Raw genomic sequence first — 22,832 nt, 5'->3', positions numbered from 1 at the left:
GAATAAGATCTGGTAAGCTAAATTGTTTTTACCCATGATTACTAATTTTAGAGTTACAGGAATACATTTGAAGGAACAGTTGTCACTTCTACAATAATTTAAATCGTTTATTACATAATACTAAAAATCAGGGATTCTAGCATTTGCAAGCAAGTATTTAAAAAAATTTTTTCTGAGAAGTTGAAGACTGTTCTTTCAAGGTCTTATAAATTAACATGTTTATGTAATATAAACTTTTAAAAATTATGCATCAGCTTTTTAACCTTTTTAGTATTTATACTCTTAATAGGACTTAAGTATTGGTTTTCCTTTATTTTAAAATGCCATCAGTTGTGAAACAGCATCAGATACTGTCATTACTATAGTAAATTAATATGTGTTGACAGCTGTCACATAACATTACATGGAAAACTTACCTAAACAAATGTTACATGAAAAGCTACATTCAGAATTGAGTGAATAACTAGGCATTTGTGTCAGTTTTTGTGTCCTTATCTGGTTATTGGCATTCCTAAAGAGAGTCTAGAAGAGAAGAGCATTACTTGCAGGTCATGGATGCTTCAAACCTAAGCCCAGCCAGTAGCCTATCACAGGCTTTCCTTTTAGTTATCTCTGAAAATCATGGCAGGACAAATTGACTGTCTTATGAAAATCTTACTTAATTGTATCTATGTTGCCTAGAATGAACTATTTGAAAAAGCTAAAAATGAAATCCTCGATGAAGTTATCAGTCTGAGCCAGGTTACCCCAAAACATTGGTGAGTATTTGACCTTTTCTCAAAGACTTTACTATGTGAATTATAATGGAATACTAAAATTTAGATTGATAAAGTAGTGATTTATTGTAGCCTTGGCTCATCCCCCAAGCACTTAGGAAACAGACAAGAACATAAAAATGTCTTTTTATAAAATAAAACCACTATTTTAGTCTAACCAATTAAATATTTTAAGTATAATGAATTAGGTATTTATTAGGTTTCTTGGAGAAGAGATATTCTGAAAGGTAGCTTTCGCCATGCTCTTTTGAAATCTTAATTCGTCTTAGGTTTTTCCTTACCTTATACTTAAAAAATAATTATAAGGTAAGGAAAAACCTAAGATGAATGTTTTGTTAGATCGTGCTTTAGCTAAGTATCAAAACAGTCTGTCAAAACAAGTTATTCTTGTTTGATCACACATAGAGAACAAAACTACAGAGAAAGTTGATTTGTAAAAGGAGAAGAGTATATTATTTTAAAATTCTCATATCTACATAAGAACACTGGTGCTTTTATAATATGTGTCTAATATGTTTTATGCAAATCACATTTGAAAATGAATCCTATTTGAGATTTTTTTAAGATAGCAAGTAAATGTACTCTTGAAAAATACTCATTCAAATTGCTTTTAAGGCCAACTGTCATCTTCAATTTATGTGTTATATCAATGTGTTGGAATGGCACTGTAACCAAACTAGGGTCCATGTATCTTAAGCAAGCTATATATAAATATCCTTTAAGTTTTTATAATCTGTATTATAAAATTAATAAATAACATTTTAAAATGACCTTCATAATAAAATCAGTAGTATTTTAAGAATTTATTAACCTCAGAGTAGAACTGTCTTTACTACCATTTATTATAAATACTTTTTCTTTAACTTTTATATGCTCAGTTGAAGATTATCAAAATTGAACATAGGCAGTAGTATCCATTCCTGAAGTTTATATTCTGTGCTAGTTTCCTTACATTGGTGCCCTTTCTTCCTCAGTAATCTCTTAAAATAATCAAAATTTGATTTTGATTTTAAAGTAAAATCTCTTTTCTCTCTTAATCAAAATTTGCCTATTTTTAATCTCTTCTCCTTGTCCAAAAAAGAATTCTGATCTTACCTGTATTTGTTGATTAATCTGAGCCATCAGGAAAGTGCGCACACACACATACACACACAGCAAATTTTTTATCTTTATTGGAGATGCGAGTTCCATTCTTGGGTTGAGAAGATCCTCTGGAGAAGAAATGGCAACCCACTCCAGTATTCTTGCCTGGGGAATCCCATGGACTGAAGAGCCTGGCAGGCTATAGTCCATGGGGTCGCAAGAGTCAGACACGACTTAGCAATTAAACAGCAGTGCTTTTCTGTAAGTCATCCAGCTTTTGAAGTTTGCCAGAGATAGATATGTGTGTGTCTGCATGTAAACATATACATACATACATACAGAATGAATAATACTATTGACCTTACTAGATTGTTTGAGGATGATGTACAAAAAAAGTGATTTGTAAAACTGTAATAATTGTAATGCTATTTATGGAGAAAAATGTGCCTTTATAAATTTCTGGCATCATCAAATGGAATGGTTAGTTTTGTTTGGACAGAGGAAGTTTGAAATCAAAGTATACGTACACTTAAGTGAGCCTAGAAGATAAACGCTTTGGTGGTGAAGTGAATTGTGAAGGGACAAGAAAACTATATTGTCAAGATTGCCTATTGAGCCAGCAAGGAGAGAACTAGGACATCTGGTTGCTAGAGATTTATTCTTTGAGTTGCTGGATATTTTCATCACCACCCCTCTTTTTCCCCAGATTCTGTAGATTAACACAAACATTGATCACAGGTCCTAATCTTAGCTGTTTGTGCCACATTGATATCAACTGCATTGCACCCAAAATGTTTTATTTTTGTGACATAGTTTATGTTGTATTAGGTAGTATCTTTTTGCTGCTTAATGTCTTATGTGACATTTTAGGGTACACCTCTATAATGTTTATTATTATTTGAGTCACAGGACTGTTTGATCTGTATTTGGTGATCCAGAAACGCTCTTACAAGCTTTTTGTCTACTGTATTTCAGTTATATTTTAAGAAAGTTTTTGGAGGTTTAGATTTGACTTACGATTCATTATAGTGAGAAATACCCTCTCAGCATTTTCACATAGTATACTTACTTGATCATTAGGAGTCAATTATGGACACTAGCAGTAAATAATTATCCTTATTTAGAAGGATAACTGGCTGGATTTATAGAAATACACTTAAAAAATGGTATCATGGTATGCATACATTTTTTGGTGAGAAGTATTAAGTTTATTTTGTTGTAGTTAAAAGAATGAAAGGAAAATAGGAATGCATAGTTAAGCACCCTAACTCTGTTGTAAAGAATCAAAAAATATTCTTATAATCTGAGATTTAAAGAATATATAGGTGCTAGGTAAGCCAGTGACCAGAATATTTCAGAGGCCAAGAGATGAGAGCAAGAAAAATGACATGGGTAACTTAAGGCAGTTACTTATGGTTTTAGCATAGAAGAAGCAAGAGGCAGAAGATGAAATAAATGTAGATATAAACAAAATATAGATGATTAAGGGCCTTAGATACCATGTTCAGAAGGTTGGAATTTGTCCTATAAGCAGTCAGAACCAGTGAAGGGTTTCACTGAAGAGTTTCAGATTTGCGTTTTAGACAGATTTTTGTAATAGGGGTAGTGGAATACAGGTGGAGAAAACTGAGCAAGGAGACAGTTGGCTTTTGAGATAGTCTAGATGAAAAGAGAATAGTGACTAGAATAGTAGTTGTGCAGATGGAGAAGAGAGTACATTTCTGAGATATTTGAGAGGTTACCTAGAGGATAGAAGTGATAGTATAAGTGTAAAGAAATTGAAAACTAGCTTTTTATTTGGAATTACATAATATTTGATTTATGCATAGAGTGGATTGCTCTGTAGCCATTGAAAAGTATAGGATGTTAACATGGAAAACCATGTACTATCTAGCTTTATGTTGTATTAATTAAACAGTATGTGTAATATCACCTGTGTCAACACACAAATAGTAATGTAGGCATTAAATTTTTTAAATGATAAATTAAGCTGTGAATAGTGATCATCTGGTGGCTTAGATGGTAAAGAATCCACCTGCAGTGCAGGAGACCTGGGTTTGAACCCTGGATTGGGAAGAGCCCCTGGAGGAGAACCTGGCAACCCACTCCAATATTCTTGCCTGGAGAATTCCATGGACAGTGGAGCCTGATGGGCTTCAGTCCATGGGGTCACAAAGAGTCAGACATGATTGGGTGACTGACACTTTTACTTTCAGTGAAAGACAAATTATGGAGGACTTCTTTTTTTGTGTTGATTTTAAATTATTTTATGGAGTAAGTCCTATGCTTTAGAAGAAGAAAGAAAAAAATTTTTAATTGAAAGAATATATAGGTAAAGTTTGGGAGATAAAGAGGGTAATAAATAGAACTATAATGGTAACTGTATTTTGTGTTTTAGTGATACATGGAATCGCAAAGGGTTGGACACGACTGAGCGACTGAACTGAACTGAATCCCTAGATGATTGCAAGACTTAGAGTAGAGAAGCCTTCAGTTACCTAGAACATATGCTGGGGAATTGGCCAGTGTAAGCTGAGGACTAGTGGTTTGGAAGAGAAGTTGTGGGACTGGGAGAACATAGCTTCCTCTTCCTAACACTGAAGCACATGCAGCTAATTAGGAACTTCCAGGCAGAATTTGAAGATATCATTGAGGGTCCTTTGCAAAAAGTTTACCTAAGGTTTGTCAGAATTTGATGGTCTGGAATTTTTTTATGATCACTTTGAAAAGGTGTATGGGTTGTAGAGTCTTGTCACAGACTGCAGCAGGAGCAGCTAAAGGCCATCGTGGTCAGAGGCTGACTCCTGATTTTTTGTTCATCTTTCAGAAGTCTTGAGTTTGTGTTTAAAGTTACCTGAATAGATGACCCTGATAAGCTTCTTTTCTTCCATCTTGCTCTTAAAGTTCTCCCATTATCTGTCATTATCACCATGACTAAATGGACTTTGTCCTTCTAACCCTCAATGTGCATCCTCTCCTCACACTCTTTCTGTCTCCTTTCTCCCTCCCTTCCTCCCTTCTGTTTTTATTGAAATATAGTTGATGTACAGTATTATGTTAGTTTCAGTGTACCACACAGTGATTTGACATTTGCATACCTAATGGAACAATCACTGTAAGTTTAGTAACCATCTGTCCCCATGTGAAGTTATTACATTATTATTGGTCATATTCTTCATGCTGTATATTATATCCCTGTGACTTATTTATTTTACAACTGGATGTGTATACCTTTTCATCTTCTTCACCTGTTTGGTCCTCCCTTGCATACTTTTGTTTTCTGGTTGTAATAGAAAAAAGACCTGAAAATTAACAAAGGAAAACCTGCAGCTAAACTCATTGACCCAATAGACTTAATGTTACACAAAATGTTAAGTGAATATGAGTCAGCTTGCACAGTAGGGAGTGTTGAGTCTCCTCAACCAAGAAAAGTACAGTTTGGCTTTTGGACAGAAGAGGGTGTTTCTGTTACCCAGAGCTTTGTAACTGTATCCGAAAAGGTGAGATTACTTTTAAAACTGATCACTTGATAAGCAGGGTGTTTTTGTATGTTGTAGCACTGTTTTACAGTAGAGATTAATTTTCGAGAATTTGAATAAATATTTTCTAGAAATTACAAATTTTTTCTTGATTAAAATAATTTTCTTTTTTCTATTTAGAGAACTGTGTTCTTGTAAGGTGTCTTTTAAGGTACAATTTTCAGCTTGATTATTCATCCTTTATATTATCATGAAATGTTGAGCAGTTTTACCTAGCAACATACCATAGCATCTCTCTGCTCTGTGCTGATAAATTATTAAAATTGTACCAAGAAGTGTACAGTCTTGGACTCCGCTTCACAGTCAACACATATAAAGTGTGTATTAATATTAGGTAAATGAGTACATAAAAAGATACTTAGAATTACTAGTCATTAGGGAAATGCAAATTAAAACCATACTGAGATACCACTGTACACCTATTACTACAATGACAAAAATGGAAATGACTTATCATACCAAATGTTGGCAAGATGTAGAGGATTTAGAACTTTCATACTCCTCTGCTGAGAATGTAAAGTGGTTCAGTCAATTTGGAAAATGGTTTGACAGTATCTTATAAAGTTAAGTATATAATTACTGTATGATCCAGACATTCCACTCCTCGCTATTTGCCAGAGAGGAATAATAGCCTATGTCATACACAAACTTGTATTGATACATGAATGGTCATAGCAGCTTTATTTGTGATAGCCAACAACTGGTAACAACCCAAATGTTCATCAGAAGGTGAATAAGTAAACAGATTCGTGTAATGGAATATTCAGTTCAATTCAGTTCAGTCGCTCAATCATGCAACCCCATGAACCACAGCATGCGAGGCCTCCTGTCCATCACCAACTCCCGGAGTCCACCCAAACCCATGTCCATTGAGTCAGTGATGCCGTCCAACCATCTATACTCAGCAAAAAAGGAAGTGAAATACTAATATACACAATGTTATGGATAAGTCTCAGTTACGCTGATGCAAGAAGACAAACTAAGAGTACATGGTATATGATTACATTTACATTAAGCTGTAGAAAATACAATCTGTAGTGACAAAGTAAATCTCGTGGCTACAGCTTTTGCAGATGATGAATATGTTCATAATCTCGATTTCTGTGATGCACAGATGTGTATGTATGTCAAAACTTTAAATATATGCAACTTATTGTAACTTAATGACAATTTTAATGATACTTTAATGAAGCTGTTTATAAAAACTTGATATTATGTTTGAATTTGGTGTTCTTGGAACTTTTTTTTTTTTTAATTTCAGGGAGGAAATCCTTCAGCAGTCTTTGTGGGAAAGAGTATCAACTCATGTGATTGAAAACATCTATCTTCCAGCTGCACAAACCATGAATTCTGGGACTTTTAATACGACAGTGGATATCAAGCTTAAACAGTGGACTGATAAGCAGCTTCCTAATAAAGCAGTCGAGGTTAGGATATAATTTAATTAAATGGGTAAGAAGCATTATCTGAAGAGAGTAGGACCTGTGAATTTTATGATTTATTCCCATCACAGTCTCTCTGGTTCCTTTGGTTCTGAAACTCCTTTTATTCTTTATTGCTGATCTCTGTGTTGGGATTAACTTTAATGCTGCTATCGTTACTACTATTAAAAAGTTTTGCTAATTGCTGTGGTGTTGGTGTGAGGGTATTGGTTTTCCTTCCAAAGGTGACATTTAACAAAACAAGCAAAATTTGCTTGAATAGGAAATACTTTTAAATTCTTCTGTGGTTAGATATGCCATAAGGAAAATGTTTAACAGATGAAACATTTCATTTGTTTTCTGCAGGGTTCAATTTTAATTAAATAGTTTCCTTAGTTAAGAGCCTGCCAAAAGGTTAGACTAGGAGTATAAGAAAGTTACATGTTCCTCTTAGAGAATGCATTTCTAATACCTGTGTACCTTGGTTCTACCACTTTGCAATTGTATGATCTTTGGGCTGTTTGCTTAGTAATGTTTCTGTTTTCTCATCTCTAAAATAAGGGGGAGGGACCGGGATGGGGAATACATGTAAATCCATGGCTAATTCATTTCAATGTATGACAAAAACTACTGCAATGATGTAATTAGCCTCCAACTAATAAAAATAAATGGGAAAAAAAAAAGATATATTCCAAAAAGTAAAAAAAAATAAATATAAAATAAAATAAGGGGGAAATGTGGCCTACATAAAACATTGTTATAAGGAGTCAAGAGTTAACATATATAATACGTAGACGATGTGTGGTCCATGGTAACCACTTGGTAAATGCCAACTGCTTTACAATGATGACCATCATCATCCAAATTGATCTTGCCATGCACGTTACTTTGAAGAGTGATTGTTGTAGATCAGAGTCAGTGTGTTCTCTGCCTCTGTGTGAAGTTGCTCACAAAATTAGAATCCATGTTAAAAATAATTTTGTTTTTCATACTTACTAGAAACAAAATGTCAGTGTCTACTTATTCAAGTGTATTTTACCCTTGCCTATCCTGCCAGTCTTTGCTTCTTTATCTCTGCTCTCAATTTCCTCAAGTCTCTTTTTCTGAGAATTCTTGCAGCCATTCTGCCTTCAGGTGTTCCTGATCCCTGGTCTCAACACATTTCCCCCTAAAGTAATTAGAGAGCTGCTGCCACCTCTTCTCACAACTGGCCCTGACATGGGCCATGTCCCATGATAGCGTATTTTCATATCCTAAGGTTCAAGCAGTGGAAGCAGTCATAAAAATGGCAAGTGACTCTCTCTTTTGCTACTTTCTCCCTTCACACCTAGGTGTGGTAGGAAGACATGAACCTGCTGAAGGTCAGGAAACAGATTTTAATACCTCACTCTGTATTCTTGGACAGTCACCTTCTTTATGCCATAATTTCTTCATGTCTAAAATGAAGAAGGCAGAACATTAAGTACAACAGTAGCTAGCCCACGCGGTCCTAAGTAGGTTTAGTTCTTAATTGCTTTTGACACTGTTCTCTCGTTTCACTGTTCAGATCATTGGGAATTGGTAGTAGTACAAAACTCAATAGTACTCACCTTTGTTTGAAAGTGTTGACACATTGCTTCATATGTTTGCATAAGGGCAAAGATGTGAAAAAGACTAAAACATTAAAAAATTTAAAACTTTTTACAGTATGAAAGAGGCAGGCAAACTCAGATGTTGTACAGAGTGAAGTAAATAATAAGTAAGTGAACTGAGTCTGGTGGCGGATGGGGGCTGCATGCTTTCTCTGCTCCAGTGGGCAGAGGTGTGTAGAACGTGGGCCCAGTGTTGCTAGACAGTTCAAGTGAGACTGGGAACAGATTTTATATGAAGTCTCTCAGTTTTTAAATGTTGGTTACCAATCTTTTTTAAATTTAGGAGGCCATATATGTGTTGTAACAAAACATGTCAGTAGGCCAGATCTATCCCACCAGCTACTAGTATGAGGTCTTTAGGGTAGAGTTTGTATTTGCTATCTTTTTTTAAAAATGTGATTTCATAATGTAATTTCTGATACACTGATTTATCACAGCTACTTGGCTTATATTCATGTGTTTATTGTTCCTGTTACACAGTAAATGAAAGTATGAATATAAATACAGCTTTTTTCTTTTAAATCATTCTAGGTAGCTTGGGAGACCTTACAAGAAGAATTTTCCCGCTTCATGACAGAACCAAAAGGAAAAGAACATGATGACATATTTGATAAACTCAAAGAGGCTGTTAAGGAAGAAAGTATTAAACGTCACAAGTGGAATGACTTTGCAGAGGACAGCTTGGTATGTCATTTGTGTATTAGGATGCCAGTCTCCTATTTTTGTGTGATTTCTCAAATTGATATTCTTTTATAGGAGACTATTTTTATGAGTTTAGGTTCTGCGTTGAAAATACTGAAAATAATGAAGGGAAGAAATAGATTTATAGAATGCAACCAGCCTTTTGACGTTTCTCTGCCCTTCTAAAATCACCCTCTGCTCTTTCTTCCTTGGCTATCATTTCAGAAAAAAAAAAAAAATCAAACCTTACAGTAAACAGGTTTCTGTAAACTTCCACAAAATTTGCATGGGCCTGAGCTATAGATGCTTCTCATTTTACCCTCAGTGATAACAAAAGGAATTAGATGCATTGGTTTTCAATGGAACTGAGTCAAAATGTTTAACGACTCCTAAAATCATAATATGTTGGATGCTTACATGGTACCAGAAGCTCGGCTATGTATTTTATAAACTTTATTTTATTTCAATCTTAAGCATATCTATTATTGTCACTTGCAAAGCTGGGATACACGCTCCCTCTCTGTCTTGGTTATAAAGAAAGGCCTGGCTCCTGACCTTCATCACCTGATAAATTTTTTGTTATGTAGAATGTTCTCATCACCATAGTCAAACCCTCATTAAGCATGGGTTCTGCTGAGTTATGAGAGGAACTGTTGGTAAGATTGCTCTGTTTTCGGAAATGCATATCTCACTATGGGCTAATCCTAATTACAAGGTGGGTTTTTTTTTTTAAGAAATGTTTGTCTTCATGTTTGAAAGCCATATACATTCTTGTTAAGCATCTTACTAAGATTGGTTTTCTGAGAGAGAATGGTGCCATTTTCATTCATTCATTAATTTAAAAAGTGTAAGATTTGAAAACTAATGTTTTATAAGTAGTTCACATTTACTTAGGATTGTGTAGGCCTTTTAAGCCTCCTTCCATTACATTTTCCATTGCTGTTAACAGTGAGATAATGTTTATTGCTTTTTTTCTTCTTTTCCTTTTTTTTTGAAAATGCTGACGTGTAGGTCATACAGCAAAAGAAGCAGTAGATACAATCTGAACCATTAGCTCCTGAGTACCAGGATTCTAGGGTGTAACTTGAAGTATACAGGACGCTGACGCAAGCAGATAATGGGACCCTCTGCATTTGCATGGGAGGGACATACTTTTATGTTATTGTAGATACATCTCTTAGCTTGGATATTTGCTGAGCTGTTGGTTAGAAAAAAGTTACTAAGATGACAAGACATAAATCAAAGTGGTTGTTTTTCTTTGTTATTTCAGAGGGTTATTCAACACAATGCTTTAGAAGATCGATCCATATCTGATAAACAGCAATGGGATGCAGCTATTTATTTTATGGAAGAGGCTCTTCAGGCTCGTCTCAAGGATAGTAAGTAGGAATGTGGATTATTAAGTTCTTAGTATTCTCAGTGGAAAGTCATCTAACTTTAGTGAACATTGGTTAAAAAAGCGTTAACATCGCAAGTTCTTTGTCAGTGCTACTCTAGTTGAATATTATTTGTGCAGTTTTTCAGTCAACTGCTTGTAACTACTAAAATGTTAAATTGGACACATGTTTATGTGTAATTATATTCTTAAAAGCTGTAATTCAGACTATTTTAGTATTTGCTGCTATACTTATGGAAACGTCATAAGCGATTATAGTTTTCATAGATTCTAAACATATAAAATTAAATTCTTTAGCTTCTATATGCACCATATCAATCATATAAGTTTTTCTTTATTTCAACTGACTTTATTGACACAGTGTTTTGAAGTAGTTAAGAAGGCAATATAGTTATATTTTATGTGCCTGGTAAGTGATAAATTTTTTTTTAATTTTTCTAGCTGAAAATGCAATTGAAAATATGGTAGGTCCAGATTGGAAAAAGAGGTGGTTATACTGGAAGAATCGAACTCAAGAACAGGTAAAAACAAACAAATCTTTAGCATTTTAATTCAGGCATTAAAATATAATTTCTGAATGCCTCTAGACCAAACTTAATAATTTCAAATATTTTATATCAGCCTTTCTAAAATATAATAAATCTGTAGAATAAACTATAAAAGAAAATTTTTTAAAAAGTGAGGTAGCTGTGTTATTAAAAAGAGTGATTGATTATTTTGTTCATTTGAAGTGCCTGTTTGAGGTAAAATAAAGACTGAAGTTTAAACAGAAGAATAAAACGATAAAAATTTCAGAGGATGTAGAATAAATGTGATTAGAATAAAAGATATGATAACTTTTATTTGGTTATCACTTAAATTTTCTGTTAGTTGTCTATTCAAGTTATTCTTTTGCATTTTTTGCTCCTGTGCTTATAAGTTTAAAAATTCAGACAGGAAGTAGAATTATATAATTCATTCATTTTATAAACATTTAATTAGCACTTTAACAAAATGGTAAGGCAAACATAAGTAACTTTATAAGTGAATAAATAGAAGGAAAATGTGTAGTCAATAAAATCCTCTCTCTACCCATTTTTGTTCCTTCCTTTTTATGATTTCTTTTCCTATTAGCATTGAGTCTTACACCACGATCTCTTATGTTAATTCCTTAAATAAAGATTGTAAATAGAATATAGAATCAAAATACATAGATGAAGAAAGTAATGGATAAGAAAAAGAGGTGGCATACAATTCATTTCCTTTCTTCCTTTCTTGAATCCATATAATTAGCAAAATGAGACCATCAAATGTGGAAATACTGAAAGAGCAGATAAGGAGAATGAAAGGTTACCAAATGATATATCACTTATATTTTTTTTCTTTATTTTTTATTTTCATTTTTAAAAGAATTATATATATATATTAATTATATGATCAGCATCCTATTATTTTTTCTGGTTTTAGGCATTTCTTGTTTCATAAGCTGACTATCTTGAGTCCCAGTTGTCTTAAAATAGTGAAGGGATAGTCTTCCTCCTTTCTTTTTCTTTCTAATTTGATTTTTTTGGGAAAATGAGTCATGAAGAGACTGAAGAGAAGCTGATGAAGTTGACAGAATTACGGTTGGGTCTTGCCTGTGTTCCCCTGAAGAAGGAAATGGCAACCCACTCCAGTATTCTTGCCTGGAATATCCCATAGATGGAGGAGCCTGGCTGGCTACAGTCCATGGGGTTGCGAAGAGATGAACACGACTGAGCAACTTCACTCACTTGCCTGTGTTCAGAGTACATCAGTTACCTCTGCTGTCCACATGGGCTTCGGGGAGGCAGTCTTCAAAAAAGAATTTTAGGGCTATCTATCGGAGATTTCTGACTTTGAGACAGGAAGAAACATTGATTAGAAAGAACTGGTGTAAGGCAGATAAACTCCAAGGAAAATGGTGTCTGACCCTTAAGGCTTAGTTAGGCTTAATTAGGTCTAGAACAACCAATGATGGCAGAACTTACTTCAGCAACTAGTTGTAAACATGCTTTAGCCAAACATTCTCAGAGAGGAATGGTTCCTGGTTGTATGTTACTTTCTCAGGAACTTGAACTTACAGGGAATCCCTTAAAAGAGAAGCAGGGGAATTACTGGACTGACCAAAAAGTTCGTTCAGGTTTTTTCCATAAAAAACAACAACAGGAAAAACCTGAACAAACCTTTTGGCCAACCCAGAAGTTTTAAGGTCAAAGCAAGGATCTATAGAGGAAACTTTCTTTTAGGGTTTCAGGGCAGCGTGCATAAGATCCATAGATGAGTGGAGGCCATAGTTTGGAGAGGGGAGTGACAGGAGAATCACAGGGGAGGTGTTTGTATATGTATGTTTTGTTTTCTCTTTCAGTACATAGCTTCATGTCAGACCCACCGAATTAAGTTCTCCTTCTCTAGTCTCTCTAACCCTCCCACTCCCAGGTGAAAACCACTGGAGGCTTCATACCTGGAGGCTTTAGTGAGAAACTGATTCTAGAAGAGATTGAGAATATTCCTAAAGTCTCATGCTGCAAATTTAGATAGCTCTGTAACAGTCTCATTTCTTTTTGAATTGGCAGATTTAGATAGCTCTGTAACAGTTTCATTTCTTTCTGAATTGGCAGGACTTAGGAAAAGAAACAAGATTGTCCTGTGTTGAAAAGGAGAAATCCATGTTCTAAAAATTATTTTTTGCTTTTGTATTGTTACTTTTCCTTAATCGGGGGTGGGGGGAGGGGGGAATCCATTCCTTTGAAGCATTCTCACTTTGAGCTAAACTAATGGAAAATTGGTCAGGATACATGGGCGAGTAGTAGCCTCCTGGACACCCAGTATGATGGGGACAGGTGGACAAATGGAAGTGAAACAGTGCAGGAAGAGTGGGAGGATGTCATGATTAGAGATTTCCTTCCTCTCTCGGACCAGATAGCAGAAGTTTAAGAAAGCAGTGAAATTTCTCTTTATTAAATGTCTTTTAATGTATCATGTTTTCAGAGAATATTATTTAGTAGTTTCATTTACAAGCCATTTCTTTGTGTTTAAGTGTTATTCTTATGGGCAAAGTGCTATGGCAGTAACTTGTTTCCTGTAATTCAGTGAATTTGAAGCTAGTTTCGTGTACCATGTAATTTGGAAAGGATGGAAAACTGAAAATATAAATTTACTTTGACACCATATTCTAGTTTTGCTTTCAAAGTTATCACTAGTGTGTGTGTTTTTCTCATTTGGTGAAGAGATTATAAGCAATATAATTGTTAAGAGACTGGAAGTGAATTTAAGAATGATAGATACCTCACAGAAGCAGTCTAATAATGATTTTTAATGAAAAGACTTAAATATTAATTTCATATTTAATTTATCAGAAAAGGACTATGTGAACAGGCACAGAGCCTTATAGTCATCCAGTTTTTAGATTTAAGGCATTCATAGAACATTATTTCTTCCCATGTATACAGGGTGCTTTTTCCTAGATTGAACTTATACCCTAAGGTCAAGAAAGGAAGTGCATAGTAAGGTGTCTGGTTCTCTAATTTGGACAGCAAAACATTTCAGCCAAAGTAAAATACAGCAAATAGGGCTAATCCCCTTAGCCCTGTGGCCCTTCGTATGTCCAGGTTGTTTTGCATTCACAAACCGTGCTGTTCTGTTCTTCCTTGTTTGCTGTAATTGGGCGTGTGACACCAGTCGTGCCGAAGTAATATGTTTATTAAAAATGGAACTCTGTTTTTATAATTATGCCAAATCATGAACTATCTAAACACAGTCCTCTTTTAAACATTTCAAAGTGTGTTCACAATGAAACCAAGAATGAGCTGGAGAAGATGCTGAAGTGTAATGAGGAGCACCCAGCTTACCTTGCGAGTGATGAGATAACTACAGTCCGAAAGAACCTTGAATCACGAGGAGTAGAAGTAGACCCAAGCTTGGTAATGAATGTTTCTGAAAAGCATGAGTTTGCTTCCTGAGTCTTTGTTTCTTGTAGTAAAATGTTATTACTTCGAATATATTACCTAGATACTTAAGTACTTAATTTGATTTTGATCATGGGTACTTTTGCTGACAGAAAGAACTCAGTGATTTTGAGTGTGGAAAAAATTTGAAATTTTATTCTCAGTATTGTTAAGTGTAATGCTTTAGTTTGTAAATGGGGAACCTGAGACCTAGAAAAGGGAAGTATCTGGGCAAATTTAGCAGTTAGTTCTGGCAAAAGGGGATGAAACACATTCAGATCTCTGTACCACATTACACTGGCTCAGATTACAAAATAAAATTTTTGCTTAAATATAGTTCATTTATATGTATTTTTTTTCAGTCAGATGTATCTTAATCATACTTAATGTGTATGAGTAAATTGGATAATGCCTTTGAGTTCTATCTCTTTGCTCTTTATAAATAAATATGAGGCTATATAATTATAGTTTAAAGTACTTTTTTGCTTATTTCATGATGCTTATTTGGAGAAAGTCTTTAAAAAGCAATTGTGTTTCTGGATCTATGTTCCCTAGTTAGGGTGTAAAGAATCAACTTCATTTTAATATTAGCTTAAGTGAATTCCATTTAGAAAAGTAATTCTAGTGGGTAAAACAATCATTTAAGAAATTTCAGAGCCATATATAAATTCTTTTAAAGAGTATTTGCTATTTATGTTTCTGCACTTGAGAAAAGAGTATACTTATTTAAAAAATTCACCAGAGATCAGAACAATAAAAGAAAACTGATGAAAAGAAACAGATAAAGCTGTTATATATCTCATTGTTTGTAAATTGAAAATGAAGTTAAAGCAATTGATTACATGCAGTTATTAGTTGAATACAGATTTAATTTATCCACATTAGTCCTCGCTCTCACTAACAATAAATTGTGTTTGGTTGGATACTTTTGAACTTTACAAATAGGAGGGACTTTGTCCATATCTTAGGATGTGCATTGGCTATATGTCTTAATTACTTTCTGTGAGTAAGAAAATGCCAGTTTTCTCCCCAAGAGAACGTATGTTCACTGAACAGAGTACTGTAATCTAGATGGGCTGGATGTCAGGAGATGTGAGTTCTGGTGCATTTCCGTTCCGTTGGCTGGTAATACTGCCTGTAACAGTTGGTATAAACTCTCTCAGCCCCTTCTCAACTGCCACATGATGTTGATTAGGCTTGTTTACTTTCTCCACATTATTGTCATGCTCAGTAGAAGACAGTGGTGTGAGAGAACCTTGAACACTCTGACAGACTATGTAGTAATAAAATGATGGGGACCATATTGCTGAGGTAACAGTGAAATTTAATAATGAGAAAGGAAATCTTGTTGGGTTGATGGACATGGTCTGAGACCAGCTTCCTAGTCTAGCCCTGACCTCAGTCAATGCTCACAACCTCATTTGCCTCAGACACCTTAATTCTAGCTAGGGGAAGATAATCCCCACCCTGTCTACTCTACTAGATTATTAATAATAATGCTTGTTAAAAACAGTACAAATTTTGAAGTACAAAGACTGTTAACGAGTCAGATTAGTAGTAATCTAATCTTTATCTTGAAACATTTTTTAATGGATATAAACAGTTGACAGAATAACAACATTGCTGTTGTTTTTCATTTTTTTTTTAAATTTTTTATAAATAAACTTTGTATGTGACTTTTCAAAATGTGTTTGATCAACCTGGAGAGTATGCAGTAACTTTTTGGTCTTGGTTTTCTTTGTTTTTATTTCAGATTAAGGATACTTGGCACCAAGTTTATAGAAGACATTTCTTAAAAACAGCTCTAAACCATTGTAACCTTTGTCGAAGAGGCTTCTATTACTACCAGAGGCATTTTGTTGATTCTGAGGTAAGGTTTCCAAAAGCAAGGAGAAATGTTTTTTAGTGATAGTTGTTTAAGTGCTTAGAAGTAACCTTGTTCAGTTCAGCCGCTCAGTCATGTCTGACTCTTTGCGACCCCTGTGAACTGTAGCACACCAGGCCTCCCTGTCCATCAGCAACTCCCAGAGTCCACCCAAACCCATGTCCATTGAGTCGGTGATGCCATCCAGCCATCTCATCCTCTGTCGTCCCCTTCTGCTCCTGCCCTCAATCTTCCCCAGCATCAGGGTCATTTCAGATGAGTCAGCTCTTCACATCAGGTGGCCAGAGTATTGGAAGTTTCAGCTTCAACATCAGTCCTTCCAATGAACACCCAGGACTGATCTCCTTTAGGATGGACTGGTTGGATCTCCTTGCAGTCCAAGCAACTCTCAAGAGTCTTCTCCAACACCACAGTTCAAAAGCATCAATTTCTTCATGAAAATTTTGCTTTAACTAATTCTTTAAAGAACTGTATAAAGTTCTTAAAATGGACAATTGCAGTTTAATGTCACATTTTACAGAGTAACCCCTAGGTGGCAGTGAGCGTGTTAGTTGTTCAGTTATCTGACTGTGACTCCATAGACCTAGGAAAACCCCTAGGTGGCAGTAGACTAATGCATTTGAGAATTTTCGTGCAAGCAGAAATAAATGCTTTTCAAAGTATACTGAAAGAGCTCTGTTAATCAGCAGTCCTATTTGAGATCCATAAAATGCTTTTCTTTTGAGCAGCTTAAAAGAAAATTTTTGTTTAAATGTGACAATGTAAAAATTGACAAGTTTTTTTTGCATCATTTTAATTGTTGGAATGTGGCTTCCCCAGTGGCTTAGTGGATACAGAATCTGCCTACAATGAAGGAGACATAGGAGACGCGGGTTCAATCCCTGCATTGGGAATATCCCCTAGAGGAGGAAATGACAACCCACTCCAGTTTTCTTGCCTGGAAAATCCATGGACAGGAGGTTGGCGGGCTACAGTCCATGGGGCCGCAAAGAGTCAAGATACAGCTGAGCAACTGAGCACACATGCAACTAACCCACAATTATTGGAAAGACCTCTCTGTGTAGAATAAGCTTTATTTCTTCCTCTTTTGAGAAGCAGCATGCTAGATTTTTTTAGAAGTATAGTTTATTTTACAAGATTATATTAGTTTCAGGTACACAGTATAGGGATTCAATATTTTTATAGATTATGTTCCGTTTAAAGTTGTTATGCTATGTTTCCCTGTGCTGTACAATATATTCTTGTAGTTTGTTTATTTTATACATAGTTGTTTGTACTTCTTAATCCCTATCCCTCTTTTACTCCTCACCCAGAGGATAAGCTTCTTTTTTAAAATATCACTAATTTATTTTCATATGCAAGTGAATTTCAAAAATGGCTTGTGTGCACATTCAAAGAAAAGAGGTTAGCCTGAGGACATATTTAAGGTACTGTGATTGTTAGTTGAAACTAAATGCTAATTAAGGATGTATTTTGTGGACTTCTGTTTGTATAGAATGTAACGAAATGCTCTACCTCCCAAGTTTACTTGGCTTTGTCATTGAAATCAAAACTTTTAGCTGTGCAGCAGATAAAACCCAAATCATGCAGAACTTCATGGATCCTATACAGAAAAAAATCACTAGGTTCTCTCTATAAGAGGAATATGTATATTAGGTAAAATCCGAATATTTTTATTGAATCATAAGATGTAGGTGCTGACTTTAGTAGTTGTATGGGTTCATGATTGTGGTTTCATTTTTAAATTGCATCTGGTAATCTTAATCACCTCATATTTCAGTTGGAATGCAATGATGTTGTCCTGTTTTGGCGAATACAGCGTATGCTTGCTATCACCGCAAATACTTTAAGACAGCAACTTACAAACACTGAAGGTAAGCCACAGAGGCACTGCTTTCTAATTTGACATCAAAAATAACCGTAATGTTCATTTTAAATAGAAGGATGCCCAAATACTTCCTGAAAATTAGATTTATTAAAAAATCAAAAATAATTTACCTTTAAAATATTAATGAAAATAAAATCATAATTGAGAAATATGGAAAATAAACATACCAGGAGTCTTTATTACCCAAAAACTCTGTTATTAAAGGTGTGCTAGGCATCACTTAGGATTTGGGGAAATCTGTACTTCCGTGAAAGTATTAGGGCTTAAGAAGAAGACTGTCTCTGAGAATATATAAAGTAATGTATATCAGGTAGAGATTCTCCCTATAACTGAGAAGTCTGAACTTAATAGATTTACCATGATGAGAAAAATAAGAACTTGCTCTCCATATATATTGTTGACTTTGTCATTCTTGTACGTTCGTAAAAATGGTGCTTCTTGTGTTCCTTATTTGCTTTAAACAGTCAGGCGATTAGAGAAAAATGTTAAAGAGGTATTGGAAGATTTTGCTGAAGACAGTGAGAAGAAGGTAAAATTGCTTACTGGCAAACGAGTTCAACTGGCCGAAGACCTCAGTAAGTAATCCTGCCTGCCCTCCATCTCAATGCCTTTTCACCTTCCGCATGTCCATTTATTTCTCCATTTCATTTTAAACTTACAGAAGAGTATATGCAAAAAGCTTTTTTTCCTTGAACTGTTTGAAAGTTGCTGTCTTAATGTTCCATCAGTTCCAAATATTTTAATGTGTGTTTTTTAGAAACAAGGATTTTCTCCTAGCAACCATCAAAATCAAGATTTTAACAGCAAGGATAAATTACTACATCTGATATTTAGACTCCATTCAAGTTTCACCTGTTGTCCTTATGTTGTCCTTCCATATCACAAGATACTCCATATGCATCTTTTGTTTTCCCTGACCCAGCTTCCCTTTTTTGTAGAATGATATTTAGAAATCACAAAGAGCCGGACACAACTGAGCGACTAAGCACAGCACAGCCTTTAGAAATCAAGAGCTGGGAACTAGATACATTTATTGTTGCTGAAATATCACTGTTCCCAGACGCGCTCAGGGGAGCAAGGGAACAAATATGCATATGTGTCTGTGTGCACATATACACACATTTATATCTATTTCTAATCATGTGTCTATATTGAAAACCATCAGTTGACACCAGTACTTTCGATTTTAATCTAATAATACTGAGCTCATTCTAATTTTCTCTTTTTCTGTATTTTTGTTTAAAATATTTATTTATTTGGCCGCATCAGGTCTTAGTTGTGGCACACGGGCATGCAGGACCTTTTGCTCTGGTTTGCAGGCTCAGCAGTTGTGCCATGAAGACTTAGTTGTCCCACGGCATGTGAGATCTTAGTTCCCCAACCGGGGAACAAACCCCCATCCCTTGCCTTGGAAGGCAGATTCTTAACCACTGGACCACCCAGAGAAATCTCCCCTTTTCTATATTTATAATTCCTTTTTCTGACAGAATTCTGGCTCTTAGTGTCCTTAATATATTTATTTTCATCGGTCCTCTTACATGTAACTAAACTTGGCACTGTCCCCTTCATTGCTTAAATGTCCTCACCCAGCTCAGGTTCTCCTCACCTGACTCCAGGCCATCACCACAGTTCCTCCTCCTGTGTTAATACCCTTTCCACCTCATCTCGGCTGTGACATTCTGTGCCAGGATGCCCTTCCTCATGGAGTCCTTTTTACTGATGTCATGCTCTGACACTGTCTCTCCTCGTTCTTCCTGCTCCCTATCCAGCTACACAAGGACTCTTCCTCACCTGAATCCCGAACATGCTTTTGTAGAGATACCATTTTTGTCTGCCTGTGCTTTGGCACTTTGCACTGCCTGCCTACCCTCCTCCACGAATCCTTTCCTCACTACTGGGTAGGTCACCACACCCCCACATGAATACCCTCTTAAGCTTGTACTGGCTTTAACACATACACCAGGACGATATGGCTCCCTACCCTCAGCCCCCAACCTCGCTGAGCCTTACTCATCATTTTGTCACTTTGTTTTTAGGGCATAGGGGTCGAGGTTCTTTCCTGGGTGCTAGTGAATTCCTCACTTTAAGCTGTTTGGATTTCATGTTAAGATTTACTTAGATACTTCTGAATCCAAGGAAATCGGTGAAAGATTTATATTATTAAATAAAAATACTAGTGATCAGTGCTTCTGTTTGTATTAACCTTGTAACAAGTTTCCCTTATTTCAGCTTCATGAAACAGTAGTTTTTCCTTTCAATGTATACTTAGCTTTGCTATCTATGAATTTTCTGATGTCCAGAAGATAGCACATGCTCAACAGAAAGCATTTACTCAAATCTGAAAACAGTTTCTGAGCTGATGTGTAGCACTACAACACAGTCCCCAGAACATCCAAGAAAAACCCGGCAGTTTTCCGGTCTCCTCCCTGTGCCGGAGCAGTGTGTCCTCCACTGTTTGTCCTCTCCTCTCTCCTCCCAGCTTACCTCAGCTGCTTCTTTCTTTCTCCTTGCCTTTTCCTTCTTTTCTTTAGGTAATCTTTCTTTGATACATATCTCACTTTAACTTTTGTTTCCATCTCCTGTTGTTCTTCTTCCAGTTTTTCATGCCACTTCGGCAGAATAGTTAAGTTTGTGCTAACTCACAGGTCTGTACTTAAATCTGAACTACCATGTGCTTTGTTGTCATTGTTCAGTTGCTCAGTGGTATTCTGACTCTTTGCAACCCTATGGACTACAGCAAGCCAGGCTTCCCTGTCCTTTACTATCTCCCGGAGTTTGCTCAAACTCATGTCCATTGAGTCGGTGATGCCATCCAACCATCTCATCCTCTGTCTCCCCCTTCTTAGGCAGGCTATCTCCCACAACCTTAGCTTCCTTTGAAAGAGTGGTACTACAGTAGTACTTTTTTTTTATAGGATTGTTAGGGAAATTGTTTCAAAAAAGATTTGTAAGTTCCTGGTTCATAATTTTATGCTGAATTAGTACTGTTCAGGAAGAGATGTATCAGTTTCACAATGTATACAGATCTGTTTCTTTTGTGTCTCTCAAGAAATAGTTATCAGACAGTGAAGTACTTCCATGTGTTTTACCTGAATATGCATTCTTAAGTGATTAGAAAATGTGTCTTTTCTCAAGTTTTAGAATAGTCTTCTTTTTAAAAAATATTTATTTACTTGGCTGTGCTGTGTCGTAGTTGCAGCACGTGGGCTCTTTAGTTGGGGCGTGCAAACTTTTAGTTGGCGTGTGTGGGATCTAGTTACCTGACCAGTGTAACCTAGGCCCCTGCATTGGGAGCTTGGAGTCTTAGCCACTGGACCACCAGGGAAGTCCCTTTAATAGACTCTTATGTAACCCCATCACTTTTCACTCCCAATTTGATTATTTAAAGAAAGTGTATTGCTAACACAAATTTGTGTACTGTCAAGCCAATTATTATGTTTTCCTGCTGTTTTTCCTGAAAAAGTATTCATATGACTCCCTTGAAATGACTTACCACTTTTGTGTGTGTGTATAAATATATAATTATCATAATGTTTATGTACCAAATAATGTCCTTGGAAGCAAGTGTTTGACCAGTGACTCAGCCTCATCAGTCACACTAAAGGAGATGAGACATGACTTTGTCCATTAGTTGAAAAAGAATCTTGAGAGTACTTTTTCCTTACTGTTTATCTTCAGTCTAACACTTGGGAATATGGTCATGGATACTTTCAGCCAGAAAACTTTCAAAGTTTAATGGTTACTACTGTATTACACAGATCAGAGTTCCTAGTATAGCATATTTAATTAGAATATGTTAAGTTGGTTAATGAAATTTAAAGAAAGGAAGGCAGATAGGGCTTTTGTTTTTTTTTACAATTTGAAATGGATACAGGATGAAATATTATAGAAATTGGTACAAGTTTGATGCATCATGTATTTTGCCAGGCTTAAGCTTGCCCATTTTCAAATCATTTCACCACTTTACTTTGGAGGTTCAGCAACTGATTATACTTTAAGATGATTACATAAAAAGTAGTGTGATGTTCTTTCATTTTAAGAAGAGGTACCACTTTCAATATTGAAATGAAGCCACAAAACTAGAATTAGAAAGATGAAAGAAGAGTTTGCCTCTTCTAGTCTTAGGAGGCTCATCAGTTGAGGAGTCATACAAGGAACCCAGACTCTAGAAACAGTGGATTCCATCGTGGAACAGGGAGAGGTCAGGAGGACCCTGGGGCATCTTGAGGATGTAGAAAGTAAGGAAGTAGTTGAAGGATGATAGGGACATGTCAACAAGATACAGAAGCCAACATGCAGAGGCTCCTGCTAGCCAACACTAGGACAATTTGGGCATCAAAGTAAAAAAGGATGGTGCAAGGAAAAAAGAGTAACTGTATGTTGAAAAAGACTGATAATAACCACCTTAATCAAGCAGTTAAAATAATAATATCAGTAATGGTCAGATCAGAACTATGTGCTACCTTAGAGAATTCAGTGAGAAGAACCCAGTGTCACTTCTGTGATTTTCTTACCAAAGATGTATGACTTAAATTCAATCATGAAGATACATCAGAAAAACCCAAGTTAAAGCACAGTCTACAAAATA

At 35.6% G+C, this 22,832-nt stretch overlaps 1 protein-coding gene across 9 annotated transcripts in view; it reads left to right on the top strand.

Annotated features, from left to right (window-relative positions):
* Window positions 1-22,832, top strand: part of OPA1 (OPA1 mitochondrial dynamin like GTPase) — a 98,142-nt gene that overhangs the window by 53,235 nt on the left and 22,075 nt on the right. For all 9 annotated transcript variants that reach the window (XM_020882586.2, XM_020882587.2, XM_020882589.2 and 6 more), the window contains 9 exons: window positions 682-758; window positions 6,660-6,825; window positions 8,982-9,134; window positions 10,402-10,510; window positions 10,969-11,048; window positions 14,307-14,447; window positions 16,225-16,341; window positions 18,137-18,230; window positions 18,709-18,819. In XM_020882586.2, coding sequence (XP_020738245.2) covers window positions 682-758; window positions 6,660-6,825; window positions 8,982-9,134; window positions 10,402-10,510; window positions 10,969-11,048; window positions 14,307-14,447; window positions 16,225-16,341; window positions 18,137-18,230; window positions 18,709-18,819 — 1,048 coding nt within the window. The remainder of the gene's footprint in view (window positions 1-681; window positions 759-6,659; window positions 6,826-8,981; window positions 9,135-10,401; window positions 10,511-10,968; window positions 11,049-14,306; window positions 14,448-16,224; window positions 16,342-18,136; window positions 18,231-18,708; window positions 18,820-22,832) is intronic.

The sequence above is a fragment of the Odocoileus virginianus genome, chromosome 4 (genome assembly GCF_023699985.2).
Source record: "Odocoileus virginianus isolate 20LAN1187 ecotype Illinois chromosome 4, Ovbor_1.2, whole genome shotgun sequence".
NCBI lineage: Eukaryota > Metazoa > Chordata > Mammalia > Artiodactyla > Cervidae > Odocoileus > Odocoileus virginianus.
Note: the sequence above shows the minus strand (reverse complement) of the source record. Positions and strands in the feature narration are given on the sequence as shown.